Raw genomic sequence first — 23,741 nt, forward strand, 5'->3', positions numbered from 1 at the left:
AACGTGGCTGCAAAAAAAAAAAAATCCCTAACCTTGATTCTGTAGCCCCATTTCTGAGAAACTGCCCCAAGGAAAAGGTCTCCGAGAACAAAAAGTTCTTCCCAACATTATTTTAATCAAGAAAAACTGCCAACAATGGGAATACCAATGGGAATGAACACCCTGAGAAAACATCACAGGACCCGGCCACTTGGGAGTCATGGCCCAGCAGGGCCATCAGCAGGGCTGTGAGTGATCTTTAAAACATGCTAACTTGCACACACAGAGACAGTACATAAGTCGTTCACACATGATGGAAAACCAGACGCAGGCAGCCTGGGAGCTTCAGGCTGCAGGATTAGAGGCAAGGCTTATTTTTTTGTTTTAAATTTCCAGCAACTTGGCTGTGGTACTTGCACAATAATGACATAATTAAATATCAAAACTGCGAGCAGCTTGGCTCTAGGATGGCCCTGGACATCCCCGCCCTCTATTTTCCCACGCTGGTGTCATCACTGGACTCTTCCCTGTCAGAACGGAGAGAACCATGTTGGGGCAGTTAAGGGCTTTTCCATGGGGAAGAGCTGTCTGTGTCCATTGGGGAAAAGCTGTCTCTGTGTCCATTGGAGTACCCACCTAAGGGAGAGGAAGAGCTCCCCACCCTGGCAGCCCACAGACCCCCACCCTCCAGCTCAGGCTCCTGAGAGGCCCTGAGGAGGCCTGGGCAGCCTTAGGCCTCATCACAACAGCACTGAGACCTGAGGTCCTTGGACTTGGCCAGAGAGGAGGCTGCCAGAGCCAGGTCAGGGGACCACATCAAATCTCATAGACCCACAGGAGCATGTCTGCAGTTCCACATGGCCTGGTGTTTGGTGTTTGCTTTGGTTTCTATTGTCTGGCTTTGCTGAGATTGCAGGGGCAGGGGTGTGGGCAGAGAGTTAATCAAATCAAGTACTTATCTCATTAGGAAACACTCTCACAGACACACCCAGAATAATGTTTAATCCAGGCCCTCTGAGGGGCAGTTACATTAACATATAACACTGACCATCAAATATGTGATGCCAGCAGAGGGTGAAGGGTTGGGCTGGTTGCAGCCTTGGCTTGTGCTGCCCTAGAGAGCCTGGCACCCCTGCCCCCAGTTCTCCTGGGCACGAGACCTAAGGCACTGCAGCAGTGTCTCTCTTTAGCACGACTCATTTGATTAATCCCTGACCTTTCACATCCATACAGCACCATCATAAAAGCTGATCTGCAGCTGGAAATCCCCCCCCCCCCGAATCCCTTATAGGCCTCCTCCAGAGATAGCGAGGGTTATGATGCCCATGTCACCTGAAGGGACAGCTGGGCAGGTGACAAGACCTGACAGGACAGGTCCCATCCAAGTCTGCTGGAGGGGCGATGCTCTCAATCCTCCCAAATCCCCTCCAGCCCTTCTGCTCTTTCTTGCCCCACACACTGGAGGACATTCTGGGTCTAGTCTGAGCCTGGAGGCACCTGGGAACCTGACTGTGTCCCAGGACCACTGGACAGGGCTGGAGTAAGAAATCCCTACCCTCCTGTGCTTCAGGGAAGCCTGAGGCTGGGCCACCCTCAGAACCCCATGATCCAGAAACATGTCCTACTTGCCTGCCCCCACTCCTGTCTTCCCACCTGTCTTCCTCATGTGTGTGTTTCTCCTCCATAAATCCCTGAACTGTCTCAAGTGGCTTCTGGTCCGGAAGAGCCAGCTAGGAGATAGGGCTCTGAAGCCGGACCCATGGGCATGGTGGGGTCATGTACCAGGCCTGGCAGGACGCTGTGAGAGGAAGATCTAGGAGGGCTCTAGGGATAGTGCGGCCATCACTGGCACGTCCAATACTCTCCTAAGTCCCCAGGTGCTGCTGCATGCTCACGGACAGAGGGGCAGACAGGCAGAACGCACTTTAGGCATGGCCCAGGTCCCACCTGCTCAGGGCAGAGCTGCAAGCTGAGATCTAGGCAGCTTCTTTTTAAATCTTTTTAAATATATATTTTTCTCTGAGGACCAGTTCAGAATTTGCAGGCTCCAACCCATGTCCACCCAGAGTAGACAGCTTTAAAAACAAGCAGGGGGATAAGATGGTAACTCTTGGGTTATGCGTATTTTACCACAATTAACAGCTATCTGTGTACCCCTAAAAACTTCTAGACTTGAGGAGACTACTTCACAGTTGTGCGTCCTGGGTTGTGCTAGGCCAGCTTTGGGCGAGGTCCCATGAGGCTGTCAAGGGGGTCCCGAGTATGGCCTCATTCAGAGTCCCACCCAGAATGAGCTCTGTACTGTCAAAGGTGCACCCACCCTTTTTTTTCTTTTAAGATTTTATTTATTCATTTAAGAAAGAGGGGAGAAAGAGAGAGAGAGAGAGAGAGAGAGAGAGAGAGTCAGGGGAGGAGCAGGAAACATCGATTTGTAGCTACTTCTCGTATGTGCCTTGACCAAGCAAGCCCGCAAGCCCGGGGTTTAAAACCAGTGACCTCAGCATTCCAGGTTGATGCTCTATCCACTATACCACAACAGGTTAGGCAAGCCAGCCACCTTGGGCTTCAAGCCAGGGACCTTAGGACTCAAGCCAGAGACCATGGGATCATGTCGATGATCCCATGCTCAAGCCAGAGACCCTGTGCTAAAAACCAAATGAGCCCATGCTCAAGCCAACAACCTCGGGTTTCAAATCTGGGTCCTCAAGCATCCCAGATTGACACTCTATGCACTGTGCCACCACTGGTCACAGGTGTACCCACTCTTTAACCCAAAACAGTTAGCAGCTTCACCTTCAGCCTCTGTACTGACTTAAATTTAAAAAGAAAAAAGATGGTTTCGTGGCTGAACTGTATTCCCCCAAAATATATTGAAACCCTGACACCCATGACTTCAAATATAGTTGTGACTTCAAACTATATTTGGTGATGGGCTTTTAAAGAATAATTAAGGTAAAATGAGGTCATTAAGGTGGGACCTGATCCAATCTGACTGCTGTCATGGCCACACAGACACACGCAGAGGGACAACCATGCAGGGACAGAGGGAGAAGATGGCTGTGCAAACTAAGGAGAGGCCTTGGGAGAAAACAGCCCTGTCCACACCTGGATCTCAGACTTCCAGCCTCTAGGACTGTGAGGAAATGAATCTCTGTTGTTTCAGCTGTCAGGTCTGTGGGATTGTCACGGTCCCCTTAGGACACTAATATAGCTGAGTTCTTTTTTTTTTTTTTTTTTTTAACAGGGACAGAGATAGAGTCAGAGAGAGGGATAGATAGGGACAGACAGGACGGAGAGAGATGAGAAGCATCAATCATCAGTTTTTCATTGCGACACCTTAGTTGTTCATTGATTGCTTTCTCATATGTGCCTTGACCGTGGGCCTTCAGCAGACCAAGCAACCCCTCGCTTGAGCCAGCGACCTTGGGTCCAAGCTGATGAGCCTTGTTCAAACCTCAAACCAGATGAGCCCTCGCCCAAGCTGGCAACCTCGGGGTCTCGAACCTGGGTCTTCCGCATCCCAGCCCGACGCTCTATCCACTGCGCCACCGGCTGGTCAGGCTATAGCTGGGTTCTTAAGTTTCCCTCAAACCATTCATTAACCCCAGTGAACAAATGCTATCTTCCTCAGGCCTGGAAGAAGACACCTTGGGCTGAAAGTCCAAGTGTCCCTGCAGGACCCCAGGGTGTGGACTCGAAATACAGGTCGTGCACAGAGCCTACACTAGACACAGAGATTGCTGGCGACATGTCTCACAGAACTTCCTGTTTTGGGCCAGATCAGAAGCACCATGAAACACTAATGAGAAATATTTCAGTACTTCTGCTATTTGACCTTAGTCCAAACCAGGAAGTGCAGGGAAGCATGAAAATGAGACAGAAAATATTAAAGAGAACATTTATAACAGTGGCAGATTATGTAACCTGAAGACAATTCTATAAATTCTTTTCATGTCGCCTACAGTCTTCCCTGTGTTTCTCATCCCTGTAGAACAGCCTTCTGAACCCAGAACTAAGGCACACTTGGGACGCATAGGATCTGAGGGTGCTGGAACACAAAAGAGAACAGCGAAAGGCTGTGGCTGGAGGGAGTGGTATCTCCCTGCAGGAAAACAGCCTAAAGTGGTTACGAAGCCACAGGTCCCTGACACATCAGGCATACAGTGCCCCCCTCCACAGCCCCAGAACCCCATCAGGGGGCTGCCGGGGGTTCTAAGAGACTCTAAATAGGATAGAGTCCAACACAAGGTGAGTGTTCTCCAAAGCCTGCTGAGGACAAAAAGCAGACATCTGCCAAGGTGGCCCTGACCGCCATCCTTCAGACAGAAGCCCAGCCTGAAGCCACAGCAGGGTAACTCCCAGCACAGTGGACCCCAATGGTCCGCCTAACAGTAGACTCACCCAGCAACATTGCCAGTCCTTCCAGCAGCGCCTTCTGCCCAATGATCTGCCCTTGTTCTCCTTCCTCCTGACCCTGAGCCCAAACCTGCTTGGGAGGCACACACATGGCCTAGCCAAGGGCCAGGGCTCTGAGGTGCACAGCCAGCTACCCAGGACAGGACAGGGCCAGTGCCCACCTGGGTAGGTATGATGTTCACCTGAAGTATATACAACCTGTCCCTTTTTGGACTGCTAAGGTATGGAGCCTTTTCTGTACCCCAACTACCCCATCTTGCTTCCTTCCTTTCTACTACCTACCTAGATGTGCAGGTATCCAGAAAATCTGCTGATACCTGGCACAGGCCTCTGCCATCTAAACAGACTGGCAGAAAGGTTCATTCGGGGTGTTCAAGTTCACTCCAAACAGTAAGTCAATGCGTCCCTCACACCAGGCCCTGAGCTGGGGACTTGGACTGAATATGAGGAAGAAGAAAACCATCTGGCCCCCTAGAGAGCCCCATCTGTGGGAGGTCAGCCAGACACAGCATCTTCGATTCAGGGCAGCCCCCGCTGGACTGGCCCCTAGGCCAGTCTGGGGCAGGGGGTGTATCAACTGCCTTCTACTGAATAAAAAACCACCAACCATCACATTATTTGCTCACAGTCCTGAATCAGTAATTCGAGCTACTCTCCCCAGGCCTTCAGGCACCTGCAGCCACTTAGCCATTGGTATAGCCATCAGCCCACAGTCAGAAAAGAAGTACTTGCACACACCAGGCCTGCCACACAGAGTGGCACTACTAGGGTTCCCACTCCTGTCTCTAAGGCAGCACCTGGCTGTGGGCTTGGGGCTAAAGTACATGGCAGACAGTATCCATCCCCAACCCATCCGTCAACACAGCCAGCAGCCCCCTTGGTGCCCACCCACTCCTTTCCCATCAGGCCAGCTGGCTTCAGGAGGGAAGCAGACACAAGGAGGGAGCTTCCAAAGCCACATCCCCTTCCTGTGAAAGTGCAGCAGGAACAAAGAGTTTCATAGCACTGCCAGGGGAAGGCCAGGGTCCCCATCACAAGACGTCTGCCTACTGTATGCAGGGTTCAGGGGCTGAATCTTGCCCTCAATATACAGCACGCTAAGGGTGATGTCACGCCAAAAACTAGAACTAGGCTTGTCACAGTCAAACTTCAGAAAAAAAAGATAAAATCTTGAAAGAAGCCACAGAATTAAACACCTGATCTACAGAGGAGCAAAAATAAGAATTACAGCTTTCATCTCCTCAGAAGCTATGAAGTATTTAAAGTGTTGAGGAAAACCCCACCAACATAGAAATCTATACCCTGAAAAATGATCCTTCAAAAGTGAAGGAGAAAAACTCTCAGACAAACAAAAACGGGGAGTTTGTTGCCAGTAGACCTGCCTTGAAAGAAATGTTAACAGAAGTTCTGCAGAAAGAAGGGGAATGATCTAGGTCAGAAATTCAGATTTGCATAAAGGGCAGGATTGGAGAAGAACAATGAAAAAAAAATATTTTTTATGCCTAATTGACCTAGCACCAGTCTGTTCAAAATAACAGCAATAATGTAGTCAATGATTACAGTTTACATATAAGTAGAATGAATGACAGCATGCATACAAGAGAGGGCAGGACCAGGAATACTCTGTAATCAGAATGTTACTATTATTTGAAAGTGGACTTGGATTAGATGTAAATGTATTGAAAACTCTAAGGCAGCCACTAAGAAAAGTATAAAAGAGTACAATTAATATGCTGTGAGAAAAAATGGAATCATGTAAAATGCTCAGTTAAAACCACAGATGGCATAAAAGGAATGGAAGACAAAAAATAGGAACAAAGACCAAGGGCAGTGAATAGAAAATAGTAACAATATGGTAGAAATTAATTCAACTATGTCAATAACCACTTTGTATGTCAATGGTCTAAATACACCAATTAAAAGACAGAGATTGTCAGGCCCAACTACATGTTGTCTACAAGAAATCCACCTGAAATACAGGGTGGGGAAAAAGTAGGTTTCCAGTTGTTCATATGGAAAATAATACAAGAATTAATAAATAATAATACAAGAATAAACTTCCGCATACTCACCACTGGAAACTTGCTCTTGCCCCCCCCGCCCCCCCCCCGCCCCCCCCCCCCCCCCCCCCCCCCCCCCCCCGCACATAGACACATATCGATTACAAGTGGGTAGAGAAAGACATCCTACTGCATGTTAACACTGGTCAAAATAAAGTGGAAACAGCTATATTAATTTCAGACACAGCCGCCTTAGAACAAAGAAATTTATCAGGGATAAAGAGGGGCCTTACATGATGATAAAGTGGTCAATCTTTGTCAACGCAAGAACATTCAAACCCAGACAGAATTTTTATGAGTTTGCGCCAAACTGATGACAACTGCCAGGAAGCAAAGTCTCAAGGGATTGAGAAAATGCTCTGGAGAATAGAAGTTTTGCACCTTATTTTATAATCAGAATTGAAGAGGAAGATGTAAAAAGGGTTACATGAAATTTACTAATGATAGGTTAGGTAGGCGGGAGAAAGCAAAGCAGGGAACTCTGGGATTGGATAAAAAGTAAAATTTGCAGACACACTTACATTGGCTGGTATAGGATAGTTCACAATTAACATTTACAACACAGAGATGGTGTGTGGGAGTACAATGAGGGGTTTCATCTCTCCTGGTTGGTAAGAGATTATGCCCTCAGGGTCCTGGAAAAAGAGGATTACCCTGACATTCCAAAGGCATGTTATCACAGATGCAAAAAGACAATCGACAATCAACAGGCTCAGTTAAAATAAAGACTGACCTTTGTCAAGGACAATACTGGCATAGGTCATGACCAGCTGCCACAACTCACTTCCAGTTCAGAAGTTTTCATTTCAGACCATCCTCTGGTTACTTTAGGTCTCTGCATCTGTCAGGTTTACCACGCAGGCCTCCCCTGAGCCTGTCAGGTTTAGTATATGGCCCTAATTCGCCCACATCTTCCAAGAAGACATAACAAATCTTAACACGTGTCCACCTAAAAACACAGTATCAAACTATTTGGGGCAGAGTGACAGAACTACAAGGAGAAAACCCACTATTATAGTTGGAGACTTTGACCCCCCTTGTCTCAGAAATGGACAGACCAAACAGACAAATGGCAGGAAGAACAAAGCTGAACTCAACTACACCATCAGTCAACTGGATTTAACTGACATCTATTGACCACTTTATCCAATACCAGCAGGACACACATTCTTCTCAAGCTCACATGGGACATTCACCAAGACAGACCACATTCTGGGCCAAGGACACACCTTAACACATTTAAAATAATGGAAATCACACAATGTCTGCCCTCAACCACAATGGAATTAAACTAGGAATCAGTGACAGAGAGATAACTGGGAAACCTCTATGCACTTGTACCTTAAACTACACACTTCTAAAGAACACGTGTCACACACAAAAAAAAATCTCAAGAGACATTTTAAAATATTTTGAACTAAATAAACAAAAATACAACAATCAAAATTTGTGAGACAGTAAAAGCAGTGCTTAGAAAGAGATTTATAGCATTAAACACATATATTAAAAAAAAGACCTAGAATCAATAATCTTAGCTTGTACCTCAGAAAACTTGAAGAGTCCTAAGCGAGCAGGAGAAAAAAAGTAAAAATTGGAGCAGAAATCAATGAAACTGAAAACAGGAAGCAAAGAAAATCACTGAGACCAATAGCTGGTTCTTCTTTGAAAAGATCAGTAATATTGATAAGCCTCTGGCCAGTCTAAGAAAAAAAAAAGAGAAGATACAAATTACTAATAACAGAAATGAAAGAGGAAACATCACTATAGATTCCATAGACATTAGAAAGATAGTAAGAAATACTCTGACCAACTCTACGCCCACAGATTAACCTGGATGAAATGGATCAGTTAATTCCTCAAAAGAGACCATTTGCCAAAACACACAAGAAGACAGAGATGATCAGAACTGGCCTATGTGTATTAGAGAAACTGAAGTAATAATTAAATAATCTTCCAAAACAGAAGGCACCAGCCCCAGATGGGTTTAGTGGTGAATTCTCCTATTTATTTAAGGAAGAATTTATACCCATTCTCTACAATCTCTTCAAAAGAATACAAGCAGAAAGAATAGTTCTTAACTCATTCCATGAGGCCAACATCCCAAACCTTCAAATGCATTACAAGAAAACAAAGATGCAAAAAAAAAATTATGGAATCAAATCTACAATGTTTAAAAAGTATTAAACACTACAACCAAGTGGGATTTATTCCAGGTATGCAAGGCTGGTTTGACATTTTCAACTAATGTAATCCATTACATCAACAGACTAGGCAAGAAAAATAACAATGTTCCTATCAATAGTCAAAGAAAACACATTTGACAAATTCTAAATCCAATTTATGTTTTAAAAAAACTTTCAGGAACTTAGAAATAGAGGTGAACTACCAGAACTCAATTAAATCTATAAAAACCTACAGCTAACATCATACCTGAAAAACTCAAAGCTTTCATACTAAGATGCCTTTTAGCAGGTGAACAGATAAACCACGGCCCATCCAAACAATGGGATATTATTCAGTGATCAAATGAAATGAGCTATGAAGCCATGCAAAGCCATGAGGAACCTTAGGTTCACATTCCTAAGTAAAAGAAGCCAATCTGAGAAGGCTGCACACTGTATGATTCCAAGTACATGACCAGGCGGTGGCGCAGTGGATAGAGTGTCGGACTGGGATGCCGAGGACCCAGGTTCGAGACCCTGAGGTCACCAGCTTGAGCGTGGGCTCATCTTGTTTGAGCAAAGCTCACCAGCTTGGACCCAAGGTCGCTGGCTCGAGCAAGGGGTTACTCGGTCTGCTGAAGCCCCACAGTCAAGGCACATATGAGAAAGCAATGAATGAACAACTAAGGTGTCGCATGTACATGACACTCTGGAAAAGGCAAAACCATGGAGAGAGTAAAAAGATAAGTGGTCATCAGGGATTAGGGATTGGGGAGGGGAGAGGGAGAGGGGGAGGGAGGAGTGAGTAGCTGAAACACAGGGGATGTTTAGGGCAGTGAAACTACTCCGTATACTGTAAGGATGAACACATTCGTCCAAATCCACAGAATGTATTAATACAACACCGAGAGTAACTAGGGACTGAGTGATGACAAGTCAGTGTAAATTCATCAGTGTTAACAGACGCACCCTCTGGTGAGAAATGCTGATAGTGGGGAGGCTGTGGATGTGTGTGTTGGGGGGTGAGAAGTGTGTGGGAACTCTATTTCCTAGTCAATTTGGCTGTGAATCTAAGACTGCATTATAAAATAAAGTCTATAAAGCAAACCAAAAAAAAGTGTTATGAGGGAAATGAAATGTAGGAAAAAGGAAGTTGAGAAAGGACAGGTTCTTCCCAGTTGTTTGAGTGGGCTAGGGGGGCCCAGGAATAGGCCTCTGCGTGGACTCTAGGCCTTGTCCAGGGAACATCAGGACTTCATGCTGGAGAAGTTCACACTGAGCCTACCACCCTCAGGTTGCTAGCTGGCCCTGGGGACAGCAAGGTTCTCTAATTAGGCCCTCTCTACTGGGGCTCTCAATCTATGTGTGGACAGATGACAAGCCAGTAACATGAATGATCACACAGGCACACATTTCTTCACGTGAGTGCAGTTACAGACCATGAGTCCATGATAGCAGCCCAGAGGGCACTTCCTCAGCCAGGGAGCACAGGAAGTCCTCTGCAAAGTGACGCTGAAGCAAGGCACTGAGGAGTAAAGGGGGCTGATGATTACAGAGGCTAGGCTTTGCAGCTGGAAGGGACGGGAGGGGTGGTAAAAAGGTGCCCACTAAGGGGACCAGACAGAGGAAGGTGCAAGGGATGTGGGGTCCACGCAGGCTACTGCCCCTAGTGGAGGCTGCAGGGGAGGCTCAGGCAGGGCATCCATCCACACTGAGTCAACCTGGAAGTCTGCAGCCAGAGCTGAGGACAGCTCTGCAGCGCCCCTGGTGGCAGGGCCTGAATCACAGGCATGTTCCATAGCCTGGCCTGATCAAGGAGCCTCCAGGGATCACTACAAAGCACATTACTCATGGCCCTGCTGCCCCAAGCCCATGCTGCCCTTGAACTTCCTGGCCTCTCCCACTGGGCCTCTGAACAGTGGAACATTCTTCACACATAGCTACCTGGTCACTGCACATCATCCTCACTTAGATGGTGCCTTGCCCCCTTCCTGACCACCCAGTCCACTGGAACCTTGTTTCCAGTATGTCCACGAGCCCTCCACTGTCCATTAGCTCCAAGGCTCACCTGCTCATGTACCAGCCGTCCACCCACCCGTGAGTGCTAGGGTCATGTCCAACTGTTTCCCTAGGGCTGGCTCTGGGCCTGCAGGAAGCACTCAATCATCAAATGAAAAACTGACTGAACTCAGGTTCAGGCTGCTGGGGCCTCTCTGGCTCTCCAACATTTCAGATTTGAGTATTGGTTTTTCTGCCCGACCTGAGTTCCAATTCAGCCTTAAGATAGGGGACAGTCAGGAATCCACCTCCCAGGGTTGCCTTAAGGGTTATGGGGGCAGATGCAAGTGAGATGGGCTCAAGTATAGGAGCAGAAGCCGCATGTGTTGGCAGTGAACCTATTTCCCCAGTGCAGTGGGATTTCAGGAAGAAAGGGCACCACAGTGCCATCTGACTCAGGCTGTTGGACATCTGGTGGAAAAGCGATGGGACAACAACCAAGTGCATGAGGAAGTGCCCGAGGACTGAGAAACACACAAACACTTTCTGGGATTTCCTTGTAAATTCTCCCTCCCCTCTCTGGTCACCTGCCCTTTGGCCAGGTCACCACAGGTGAAGTAGAAGTGAGAGGAGGTGAAACCCAGCCAGCCTGTTGTTCCCTGAGTGTGGGCTCCATATCTCGGGCACTTCTGTCCACAGCACCTACAACTGCCAGGCCCTTAGCAGTATGCCCTGGGTAGGTGCTGCCCCCACCAGGGCTTGGTTTCAAGGGCACATCCCCTGGCATTACCAGAAGAGCCAAACCAAACTGCAGAGCAAAGTCACAAACTTTAATTCTAGATGAACCACTGACCTGAACAGGAAGGCAAAACAAATAACAGATGATAAAACAGTAAAATGTTTGGTGAGGGTAGGAATAACAGAAACACAACTAAAAAGGCTGATAAATGGGCCATATAAAAATTGGCCCTGGCCAGTTGGCTCAGTGGATTAAGCATCGGCCTGGCGTATGGATGTTCTAGGTTCAATTTCCGGTCAGGGTGCACAAAAGAAGTGACCATTTGCTTCTCTCCTCCTTCTCTCCCTCCTCTTCTCTCACAGCCAGTGGCTTGATTGGTTTGGGTGTCAGCCCCAGGTGCTGAGGATAGTTCAACTGACTCGAGCATCGTCCCAAGATGGGGGTTGTTGGGTGGATCACAGTAGGGGCACACACAGGAGTCTATCTCATTATCTCCCCTCCTCTCACTTAAAAAAAATTATAAAAATTAGGATTATCTGCTCATCAAGAGACCCTTGAGAATGAAAAAACAGTGGGAGAAAATACAGGTGATCCACTTAACTGACAATGATGGACTTGTAACCAAAAGACAATTGTAACTCCAATAACAAGACAGACAACCAGACTGGGAAACACCCAAGTCAGACAGGTCCTTCATAAAAGAGGATCGCCAAAAGGGCCAATAACATACAAAAAGGTGACTGGCCTCAGTGGACATCAGGGAAATGCTAAAGAAAGCCATGGGAAACACCATCCACCACCAGGGTGCTAAGGATGAGAAGGGACAGACAGCCTGACCACACCCAGCAGGCTGGGATGAGCTGAATACTTGTCTAGTGGTGCACAGCATGGACACACAGGTGCTCTGCTGAGTCTCCACGAAAGCTGAACAAACCCTGCAACCCACAGAAGTACAACGAACTCTATGAGACATTCCTGGAAGTGCGTAAAAAGTGGGCAACACCTTGGAGAAATTCATTTGGAGATTCTCCCATAAAGAGAAGCCACATAGCCAAGGCTCTACTGTGCACAAGCCGAGATGCACTGTCACTTGTGGGCTCATGTCTGGGGGCTGTCATTGCCGGGTCCCTGCAAACTAAACAAGGTGCACGCTTGAACTCTGTGCGCTCTGCCACATGCATGTACACACACAGAAAAAGTGTCTCAGTCAACAAGTTTTTTAGGTAGGAGAGTTTAACCTGTTATCTGCCAACAGGCCCTGCAAAACTCCCGTTAGCTGCATGAACAAGGACAGGCCTGGCCCTGTGGCTGGTGCCAGCAGGTGTGTGAAGGGGGCTCTTGCCCATGGGGCCCAGTTTTAATAGAATAACTGGCTGCCAAACAATAGGGTTCCTGTGGAGGAAGGACTGGAACATCAGGGTCTGAGAAAGATACCTGGGCAAGCGTAGTGTCAGGCATTACACCCTGGAACACCAGCGGAGAGGTGTCCATCACTTCACCTTAGAGCAGTGAGGTGGGGGAGGAACGGAGGGGCGGAGCCTGTCCCTGCACCCGTCCCCAGGCTGGCCTTGACACAGTGCAGTGTAAACTGAACCATACGAAACACTCCAGCTGCTTCCACCCAAAAGCTTTCTCAAAACCAAACACCGCACGAACACTGTGCATCCATGCATACAGGGTGCCTCTGGGACATAGAAGACAGACCTGAAGAGGAAAGGTGCTTCATACTCAGGCAGCCACCTCAAAAGCCCTCTCCCCAGTATAGAAACCACACTCACAGGGAGACACAACAGAATTTACATTTACTGCTCCTTCAGTATACATCTCAGGTCAGCCGCTGCTTGTGGCCTCAGACCAAGCATGTCCATTACCCAGGCTGAGTATCTGCAACTTCCCTTTCTTCCTGAAATTTAAGAGAACTGAGACTAATTTAAGAAACCTATTTACAGTCCTCATTTGCCAGTTTCAGAAAACCCAACATGTAGCTGCATGCTCTAAAAATCCCCATGACATTTTAAGTAGTGCATCTTTAGTCCAGATTAGAGAGTCTTTGTCAATAGCCAGGTTTGGGGCTAATTATTAGACTTATAAACTTAAAACTATTTTTCCCTTTCAAACACAAAGTATTCTGAAGCAAACCAAGTCTGAGATTTAGTTTTTTATATTTATTTTATTTTTATTGATTTTAGAGAGAGAAGAGAATGAGAGCGATAGGAACATCATCTGTCCCTGTCTATGCCCTGACCAGGATCAAACCAGCAACCTCTGTTCTTCAGGACAATGCTCTAACCAACCAAGACATTCAGCCAGGGCCAAACCTAAGATCTTAGAATACTATCTCTACCTGATTAGCTTCCTGAGAAAGCTGACTCCGACTTTAACTTTCAAGATGCACAGGAGTCGAGTTGCTATCCCACAGGCAGGGGAACTGCCAGCTGCCCCTGACAGTGAGTGTGTTCAGCCCCTTCCTTTTCTGGAAGGAAAGCAAGCTGCGTTGAGAACAACACTCACACCAATTTACCCCAATCCCAAGTGGGTCACAAAACATAAAAATGAATTCCTGCCATAGTCCAAGCTGGACAGGAAAACTGGCCACCAACTCCACCTGGTGGATGAGGTAGAGCTCAGGGCACTGTAGCGTCACTTCCTGGTGAGTTCCAGCACCTTTGTCACCATGGCCCCGATCCCGTCGTAGATGTGGTGGAGTGCAGTCTCGCACATAAAGGCCGGAGTTGTGACCACCTTGTTTTTCTGGTCCACGTGAGTTTCGTGCACAGAAGTTAGGGCAAAACACCAAGAAAGGGCGAGGGGGAGTTTGAGGCATAAAGGACACACCAGGCACTACTCCCAGCTGCCCTGAGAGCAAGTGCCACAGTCCTCTCAATGTGACCAGGGGCAGGGACATTCTTCCCAGTGGAATATGCCGGCAGGGCCCCACGTTGTGCACCATCTGTGGCTGAACTAAACGAGAAGAGGACATGTTCCAAGAGGAAGAAAACAACTCACACCTCAGCAAAGGGCATCGGCTTCATGAAGCTGTACAGCAGTATGCCACAGGGCCCCCATGGGGCGCCCACAGACCCACGGCTCCACAGCCCTGGCTGGGTGTGCATGGTGCCGGCCCAGGACACACCACAACCCTGAAGGCAGCAGCAGCATTTCCACTTGTCAGATCGAGAGAACTGAGGGTGCTCATCTGCGTGCCACTGCGACGGAAGAGCAGAGACAGTTCTACCTGGGCCCACCTCGCCACCCCGGCTCCTGCCCCAGATCATGTAGACCCTGGGAGGTGAAAGAACTGGCCTCACCCCCACCATCCTGGGACCTACACCAAACCCCAGGCCAGCCCCATCCCCACTGACCTACCATAGGTCTGCTGGCTGTTCTGTGCCAGAGAGAGAGGAAGCACAGACACTTGAAACTGACCGTCATAAAGACTCCAGGATGACAGAAACACCTTCAGCCCAGACAGAGCCCCAGAAGGTGACATGGTCATCTCTAGGACACTATAATGTCCTGTTCCTCTGACTCAAGCTGGTCAGATCCTCCAGGTCCAGGTGCAGACCCAGGATGTGGTCCACCTGCGCCTGAGGCTCTCTGCCCACAGCACTCGTGCAATTCCTGGTTGGAGATGCTGCCTACCCAGCCACAGAAAAGGGTGACCCCATGTCACATGCCACCCCCAGATGCTGGGAAGGATATGGTCACTCCCTTCACACAGTGCTTGGCACCCAGAGCTTTGATGGCTTCTGCGGTTCCAGCATATGGCCACTTGCCGCCTTCCTCCTGCTCATGGCCCACAGTGACCTCAACGCCATGGAGCACTTTGGCCGCAAGGACAGGAGCAATGCAGCATAAGCTGAAAAGTGAAGTAGAACAGGGTCAGCTCAGGGCCGTATAGGTGGACACCAGGCCAGGGGTGCAGGGAGAAAGACGTGCAGCATGGGTGGGTGCTGGCCCTCTCCACGCAGGCCCCAGTCTGGGAGGTCGCTGGCAGGAGGCGCTGTGTACAGACCACTCTCAGGCTCAGACCGTAGGCTGGTGGCGGTAGTGCTGAGGGACTCCCAGGATGGTGAATGGGTAAGTGACTGGATGTCTGTGAGATGCTGACCACCATGGGACTGTCCTCTGAAGCTTGTCACCTACTTGGATGAAGAGGTCTAACACAGCTGGTCATGTTTGGTTCCCCAGTAACATGGCAGCAAGCAGCAGCCACAGGAGCTGGAAGTGGCCTCAGGTTTGCATCCTGCAATTTTGTCCTAGAGTGTGTGCACTGCTGCACCCCTGTCCAGCCTTCTCCCACAGTGACCGAATCCAAAGACAAGCGATGCACGCACTGGCTCACTGATGTAGACAAACCATGTATGGCATTAAAACAGGACCCGAGGCCCTGGCCGGTTGGCTCAGCGGTAGAGCGTCGGCCTAGCGTGCGGAGGACCCGGGTTCGATTCCCGGCCAGGGCACACAGAAGCGCCCATTTGCTTCTCCACCCCTCCGCCGCGCTTTCCTCTCTGTCTCTCTCTTCCCCTCCCGCAGCCAGGGCTCCATTGGAGCAAAGATGACCCGGGCGCTGGGGATGGCTCTGTGGCCTCTGCCCCAGGCGCTGGAGTAGCTCTGGTCGCAACATGGCGACGCCCAGGATGGGCAGAGCATCGCCCCCTGGTGGGCAGAGCTTCGCCCCTGGTGGGTGTGCCGGGTGGATCCCGGTCGGGCGCATGCGGGAGTCTGTCTGACTGTGTCTCCGTTTCCAGCTTCAGAAAAATGAAAAAAACAAAAAACAAAAACAAAACAAAAAAACCAAAAACAGGACCCGAGAGGCAACCACTGGGACACTCATGGACTGGAAGTCTGATGAAATCAGGTCTGAACACAGGGTCTCCATACAGGTCTCTGAGTCCTTCCTGGTTGTAGGTATGGTAGGCCTTGCCTGCCTGTCAGAACCAAGGACCATGGGCCATGATGTGAGCAACAGCTGTACCTGGGGGTACAGAGGAGCAAGGGGACCCTGGTGCATGGCTGGTCTCATGGAGGATCCAGGCTCCAGAAGGAATGGAGGGCAGCCGATAGTGACACAGTGGCAGGAATGGTGCTCACAGCAGCAATGAGAGTGGAAAATGAGGGACAACTAGCTGAGTGATGACGTGAGGGCAGATGGAGGCTAGGGAAGGGGTGCTGGGAAAGGCTGGGGTCAGGGAAGGACGACTGGGGAACACCCTAGAAGCCGACAATCATCCACCCTCCTTCCTATTAAGTCTTCAAAAGAAATCAATGTGACCACATGACTACAAAGTTTTCAGAGCTGGAAGGGACCTATGAAACCCCCTCAGTCACACAAGGAAAGGGGCCAAGAGCTTTCAAGACCACACCACTCAGCTATAAGCCACAAGCCACAGATCCATCCCCCACCACCAGTCACCAAGGCCCCACCTCCCTGTCAGGCCAGCTCCTGCGGCCAGCACAACGTACCCGATGGGCTTCCCAGCCTTGTGGAAGTCCTTCAGGATACGCTCCACGTCTTTGTTGACTTTGCAGTCCTTCCCGTCCACGGCAAATGTGCTCCTACAGTGAGAAGAGGCTTCCTTACAACTCAGAGCCCGTCTCTTTGCAACATCTGAGATTTGATGTGTGTTTCCATTAACTCCTCAGCTATGGAAATGATTAGCCTGTGCATGTGCGCATGTACGTGTATGTGGCTTCTCATGTAATTACATATATTGTTTTTTAAAGAGAAAGAAGCATGGAAAGCAGGAGGAAGTAGGTCGGACAGTGGAAGTGAGGTGGGAAAGCGGATACCAGAGCAAACCAACGCCGTGGCTCAGACTGCGAGCCACACCACATGGTCCTTAGAAGTCTGGCTCAGAAACCAAGAGAGAGCAGGACATGCAATTGGCCTAAAACCAGTGACAGGTGCTCCACTTGACTAACAAGGGAAAAAATGAAAATTAAGTAAAACACCATCTTTTTCACCCGAGCAAGAGCAACTGAGAAGTCTGGGATACTCTCCCTCACAGTTGGTAACTATGCACTTGCCTGTACCATCTCTATGCAAGGCAACTGGGTGAGACCCGTCAAATTTCAAAGTCCACCCTCTTTGCCAAGAGCCATACTCTGGGCTTCCCTGTATTGTCTGTGGGTCCCACTGCTCCATCCTGGGACACCTACATGATGATGGCACAAAGGACTGATGATGGGTGGTCACTATCCTGACATGGTGATGGTTTCTAAGGGTATGTAAACACATCAAAATGTATCACTTTACACTTCAAATACATGAATATCAACTATACCTGCAAAAAACTATTAAGAGAAAACAGAGTCTGGCCTACCATGGCACATAAAGGATCAACCTGGAACACTGAGGTCGCTGGTTTGAAACCCTGGGCTTGCCTGGTCAAGGCACACACAGAAAGCAACTACTATGAGTTGATGCTTCCCGCTTCTCCCCCCACTTTCTCTCTCTCTCTCTTCTTGGTCTGAAAAATCATTAAATAAAATCTTTAAAAAATAAAAACAAAGAAGTAGGCATTATAAGCATTCATCAGAGTTGGGTAATCCACACAGTGAGACCATGTGTGCAGTTATTAGACAATTAACAGACCAATAAACCACACTATGAAGTGAAAGGTACAAAGTGAGGAACAGGGAGCTTAAGAGGCTGCCCTCTGGTTAGACTTTTAACTCAACCACATATGTAAATATCTCAGGAAATATACACAAAAGTTAGTAACAGTGCCAGGGAGGGGGCTGGGGATCCCAAGTAGGAAGAACTGAATGACTTTTGTCACCCCTGAACTTGCCCACTGCCACTTGCTATTAGGAGACCACTGATGCAGGAGCTGGCTTTTGGGAAGATTGGAAAGAATGGGACCAGTGACCCTGAAGTCACAGTTCCCCGTAAGATGATATGAACTCACATCCATGCTGGCCCAGGGCACCGCACACCCTTAATACTGAGACACTGAGACACCAAGAATCCGGTGCCCCTACTCTCTGAGCTCCTAAGTCAACCAGGTATGGTGTCAGCCACGCTGAGGCAACACCCAGCATTGGTGCTGAACGTCAGAGGTGAGCTCAGCAGTTTGTGACGCTAGCTCATCCTTCCGAGAAAGGAACCCCAGTCCTGTTGGAAGTGAAAGGCCAATTGATCCAGACAGTTCTCTGCCATCTCCTACTAGGAGGCTCGTGAGGATGGTGACAGTGGAAATCATCTGAGAGGCTCATTTTTGGGACAGGGAGTGGGTGTAAGGTGGGGGCAGAGTTTCCGGCAGGGACAGAAGTCCTCTAGTAGCTGGGGAAGAAAACAGGACGAGGAAGCAGGTGGAAGGGAGCCTCGGTCACCAGGATAAAGAAGGGCCAGGAGCAGAGTCAGCCTTTAGGGCAGTGGTTCTCAACCTGTGGGTCGCAACCCCGGCGGGGATCGAACGACCAAAACACAGGGGTCGCCTAAAGCCATGGCGACCCCTGTGTTTTGGTCATTCGACCCCCGCCGGGGTCGCGACCCACAGGTTGAGAACCGCTGTTTTAGGGAATCTAATAATCTCTGCCCATCACTTCTGGGTGCAGGACCTCAGAGCCAGATGGCAGTCATTGTGCTTCTACAGGGGAAATGGCATCTGCCAAGTGGTCAACTGTCCAAACAGGGGGTGCAGAGGGGATAGTAAGCACAAGAACCCTGGCTGAGGTTTGAAGCCTCGCCTGCCCATCTCCTCCCCTCCCAACAGGAGGGTCTGATTCCGATGGCAGGTGAGGGCAGGTGAGAGCAGGTGAGGGACTCAGCTCTAAAGGTCAAGATGTTCCAATAGGACTCTGGGGCAGGCAGCTGGACATGTGGGTCAGAAGGGGGAGGTTTGTGGTCCTGATGTGGTACCGGCTGAGGCAACATGAGAATGAAATTCCTGAGGAGTAGGGAAAGGGGGTGCAGGAAGGAGGCAGAGATTCCACAAGGGAGCAGCTGGGGAGAATAGGGCCCAGCAGGCAGGCCTGACAGCACTCAAAGAAGTCACGGAGAGGAGGAAGTGCCTAAGTGAGATGGGCTGGACAGCTGAAAAGGGAGGTGTGAGCAGCACGTTTGAGGACCTGAAGGGTCAGGGCCCGGAAAGCTGATCGAAGAGCAGCACCCACTCAGTCTGAGAGCAAAGAGGACAGTGGGAGAAACAAGAGGAAGTGGTGATTCCTGGAGTGCTGACCATGGTGGCAAGCGGGTGTCATCAGCAGGGGGTGGGGAACAAGAAGTTGCAGAGCCCCAGATATGGCCTAGTCAGGGCGAAGGCAAGCCTTGGGGCTAGCTGCTTGAGGTCACAGCCAAGCGTTTTTGTCAACACAGACCCCTGGGCCTGGGACAGGAACATTCTTAGAAGTAACACAGGACAATGCTTGATCCAGGACCCAATTTGCTGATCTGTTGCATTTCCATCAAACACATGTTGTCAGGTTGTCATGCATACTACACTGTATGTTCACAGAGCTGTGACAGTTATGCAGTGATCCTCTCTGTCTCACAGCAGCCCTGTGCCCTCTGCAGGGGAGACGTGCTATGACAATGAGGCTCGTGTAGAAAGTTTCCACGGAACTCACAGAGAGAGGCAAGGAATGAGAGGAGAGAAAGAGAACCTGAAACCCAAAGGATGTTATAGTAATGATGGTAGGTTCCTATCCAGTTGCTGTGGCAATAACCCAAAGGGCAAAGCAGGAAAGGGCTCCTTCCTCCAGTCAAGACGGTCAGTGACTAGAAGAGCCATTTTCCAGACCCCATAGCCCACAAGAGTGCAGGTGTCTGCAGGAACACGCAACAAAGACTGGTTTTGCCGTGAGAAGACCCACCTGCATCTGGTTCGTTCAGAAGGAGTCACACTCATGACAGTGGCCAGGTGCCAGGAGGACTCAGAAAGGAACAGAGGAGAGGAAAATTTGAGTCTTGCCAAAATGTGATCTAAGCTCCATCCCACAGTGGTTCCCCATTAGAGCAGCTACTTGTATTGTTTGGACCCTGAGACCCCAACAGTGGCTCACGTCACCACCTGGTCTTCATCTACCGCTCAAGGTGAAAAATACAAGGCTCTGAGCTCAAACACTCACAGGTTTTTGGCGGCGCCAAAGCCACCAGGGAAGATGGCGGCATCATGGTTGGCTGCATTTAGCTGGGCAAGGTCGGTGATCTTGCCACGGGCGATCCTTGCCGACTCAGTCAAAACATTCCTAGGAAAGAACATAAAAAGAGGCTAAGAAAAGGTTCAGTGCAGATGTGAGAAGGGCAGGAAGAAGTCCACAAGATAAGAGGCTATGTTTTCTCGGTCCCAGGGAGTAGCATTCACACATGAACTTCATGTCAATACTACCTAGAAAAGGCAATAGAGCTACAGTAATGTTAAGTCTACCCTCTAAAAGTCTCCCGGAACTCTTCAGATTGGCACTTCAGAACCCACCCGAATCATCTGGGGCCTTCTGCATTAGTCAGGGGCCACCAGAAAGACAGACCGCCAAGTGTCTGAAGCAGACAGCATTTATGTGAGGAACTGAAGGGCAGAATGGTGGTGGGTAAGTTAGGATGCTACTGGGCTGGGTGAATCCAGCAACCACAGTGGAAGCTACTGCTACCCTAGGCCAGGGTCCCAGGCAGAAAATACAGGGGTCCTGATTTAAGACCACCGCCTCCAACAGGCAGACCTGCGGTTTCTTTCCTTTGCCCATCTCCCACTGTCTGAACCCAACTGAAAGGTGTCTGGGAACCACAGCCTCCAGGGGCCATTGCCCTGTGCTCCTGCCAGGACAGGAAGCAAGAGGCAGATCGCAGAGGAGCCCACAGGGTCTCAGGAATAGAAACACTGCTGGGAGCTACTCAAAGACATATGGAGCCCAGACAGGTGAGTGAGGGGACAACCAAATCAAGGTGCACACCTTTGGTCAGAACAAAGTATGGAGCTCACTCAGCAGGACTTTGTTTTGATGAAGACTGGAAGGTAACACTCTAAGGCTGGCAGCATCAGTACAGACCAGCCTGGGGATGAGGGCACTTAAGGAAGAATTTTCATGTGAACAGATTTGGCCCTGGCTGGGGTGAAAAGCTAGTGTGCAGCTCTGGCCTGCCCCTGTTCACAGTTGAGGACCAGAAGGGTAAAATTCACACCTGGTTTCGCTCTCAGAAGGCTGCCCCTTGGTGTGGTCAATCACGTGCATTTGAGGGACATTAGGAGCAAAGATCTGGACCTCAGCCCCGCCACGGCTCAGGTGCATCAGCACTCTGCAAGAAGGAAATCACACCAGGTTATGAGACAGGCCCAGCCCAGCTTCACCCATTAAGTGTTTTTAAAAACAGAGTTTTAGTTATTTAACCAGGTATAAATTCTTTGTGTAGTTAACATCTCACTTGCTTTGCAAAAAGCTGTGGTAGGCTTGCTAAAGACCCAAACACCCACAATTTAAATTCACTATCACTACACTAGCCTGCACAGACCAGCTAGTCTCCATACTCCCTTCACAAACTGGAATGCAAGGGGCTGGTGTCACAGTCTAGACATTTGGGTTGACAGGCTGCTGCAGGGTGTCTTCCTCCCATAGGCCAATCAATCAGCTCAAAGGTTTGAGGGCAGCTTTGGGTCATGATATAAGTTCAATTCCTGGTGTCCCCCAACTTTGCTGTCATGGAGGTGGGAGACAGAGACATGTAAGTTTCCCAAAGGACTACTCTGTGCGAGGCATGTGATAATGCACCAGTCAGTCCCAGACTCGCTGATGTCACTGTCCCCCTTTCGGAAGAGGTACAGATGCATTACCCAGTGCAGCTAGGGCTGCCCTGGTACTCACTCAGGTTCTGTTGCTCGTCAAGTCCCACGTACAACTCCTTGCCCATGTTGGGAGATTTTGAGCTGTTCCAGGTTACTCCTTGCATCTTCCACTCTTGATTTCCCCACCCCCCATCAGGAAACTCTCCTGGCTCTCTGCCACCCACCAGCTCCACACACTCGAAAGTTTACTCCTTGTCTGGTGTCAAGGCTGGAGGGACTTTGAGGCCACACACGGCCCCAGGCTCTTCTGGGTGCCTATGAGGACCTGTGCTTGAGAGGGGAGGGTCAAGGACCGCTTGGAACTCACTCTTTAACTTGACAGCCCCTCCTTGGCCTTGCTCACAGGAACCTTTTATAACAAGATTAAAAACCAGTACAAAGTACTCAGCAACAACTGATGGATTACATTAGTGACAGGAAGTCTACAGCCAAGAGTGCTGCTGGGACAGAAACCAGGATTATGCAGAAGAGTCCCAAAACTCACCCACATGATCCCAATATTTGTAACACGTGGGTGTTCAAAACACCAGAAGGGAGAAGTGCTTATTCTGGTGACTGATGATGCTTACTTATGATACTTAGGCTTATTTTGTGTCTTTTTTGTATTTTACAGACATAATGTAAAAGTTTCCCTTTGTGACTCCCTGTGTCTTGTCAGTCACTTTCTACCGTTTCTCCAAACAGTTGAGGGGAAGGCAACCCCCTTCCCCAGGGAAGTCGTCCCGAGGGGCTTACGCTGAAGCCTCGTGGAGCTCCGTCCCGTCGTAGACTCCGCACCCAGACAGCACCTGCAGGAGGGGCGCAGGTCACCGGGAGTCCACCTGGTGGGGGTGGCTGACCTCGAGCGGAGGGAGGGTGGGGTGTTCCAGCCAGCGTACGGGGTGGGTGGCGCCCGACCTCCGGCAGCCCTGTCCCATGTCCCCGCAGGCGTGCACTCACCAGCGCGACTCTGGCCCCGGGCCGCGGCGCGGAGCCATGGAAGGCCGCACGCGAAGAGGGCGCTGGTCTACTGGCTAGCAGCGGCCACAGACCGGAGAATGGCGCGAATGTAGAGGCCGCTGCCAGCCGGGGGGCCACCAGAGCCCTGACAGCCGCCATAGTTGCTCGAAGACAGAGGGGTCGGAGGGTCACAGGCGGGGAGCAGCCCCGCACCAAACGAGCCAGGCCGCGCCTGCGCAGTCGCCCTATCCCGCTCTGCTGGAGCGCCAGTGGGTGGGGCCGCACCTGCGCAGTAGCCGGGCGGTGCTGCCGTCAGCCCGCCTGGACCGAGTGGTTCCATCCCTCAATCGCGCAGCCGTTGGGGAAGCTTGGCCCTTGGCCTCGCTGGTCTCCTCCAGCCCCGCCTTGCGCTTTGTTCCGCCGCACGCTCCCGGTTCTGTCGGGTTCAGGGCGGTGCCAGAAGTATATCCCCCGGACCGCGCAGGACTGGATCACTGCGCTGAAATAGTCTTAGTGTCGTCTCATTCCTAAAAGCGATTCCCGAACAGCGGAGAGCCAGAGTTAGGACGTCTGAGGCTCCTCGGTGTCCATTCTGGGTTTGCGTGGGGATCCAGATGAAGTCCTCCCGTCGCCCTCTGGACATGCCGCTCCTTCTGTTTCCGCCCAC

The 23,741-nt window shown here is 49.9% G+C and overlaps 1 protein-coding gene across 1 annotated transcript; it reads right to left on the bottom strand.

Moving 5' to 3' along the window:
* Positions 1-13,504: 13,504 nt before the first annotated feature.
* Positions 13,505-23,347, bottom strand: GATD3 (glutamine amidotransferase class 1 domain containing 3). The gene is made up of 7 exons (XM_066259241.1): positions 23,075-23,347; positions 22,871-22,923; positions 21,478-21,591; positions 20,430-20,549; positions 16,821-16,913; positions 15,057-15,213; positions 13,505-14,123 (listed from the first exon to the last, which is right to left on the bottom strand). Exons 1-7 carry the CDS (start codon positions 23,231-23,233, stop codon positions 13,995-13,997), a joined length of 825 nt encoding a protein of 274 aa, XP_066115338.1. The 5' UTR covers positions 23,234-23,347; the 3' UTR covers positions 13,505-13,994.
* Between the last annotated feature and the right edge of the window lie 394 nt (positions 23,348-23,741).

Source organism: Saccopteryx bilineata, chromosome 2 (assembly GCF_036850765.1).
Source record: "Saccopteryx bilineata isolate mSacBil1 chromosome 2, mSacBil1_pri_phased_curated, whole genome shotgun sequence".
Classification (NCBI taxonomy): Eukaryota; Metazoa; Chordata; class Mammalia; order Chiroptera; family Emballonuridae; genus Saccopteryx; species Saccopteryx bilineata.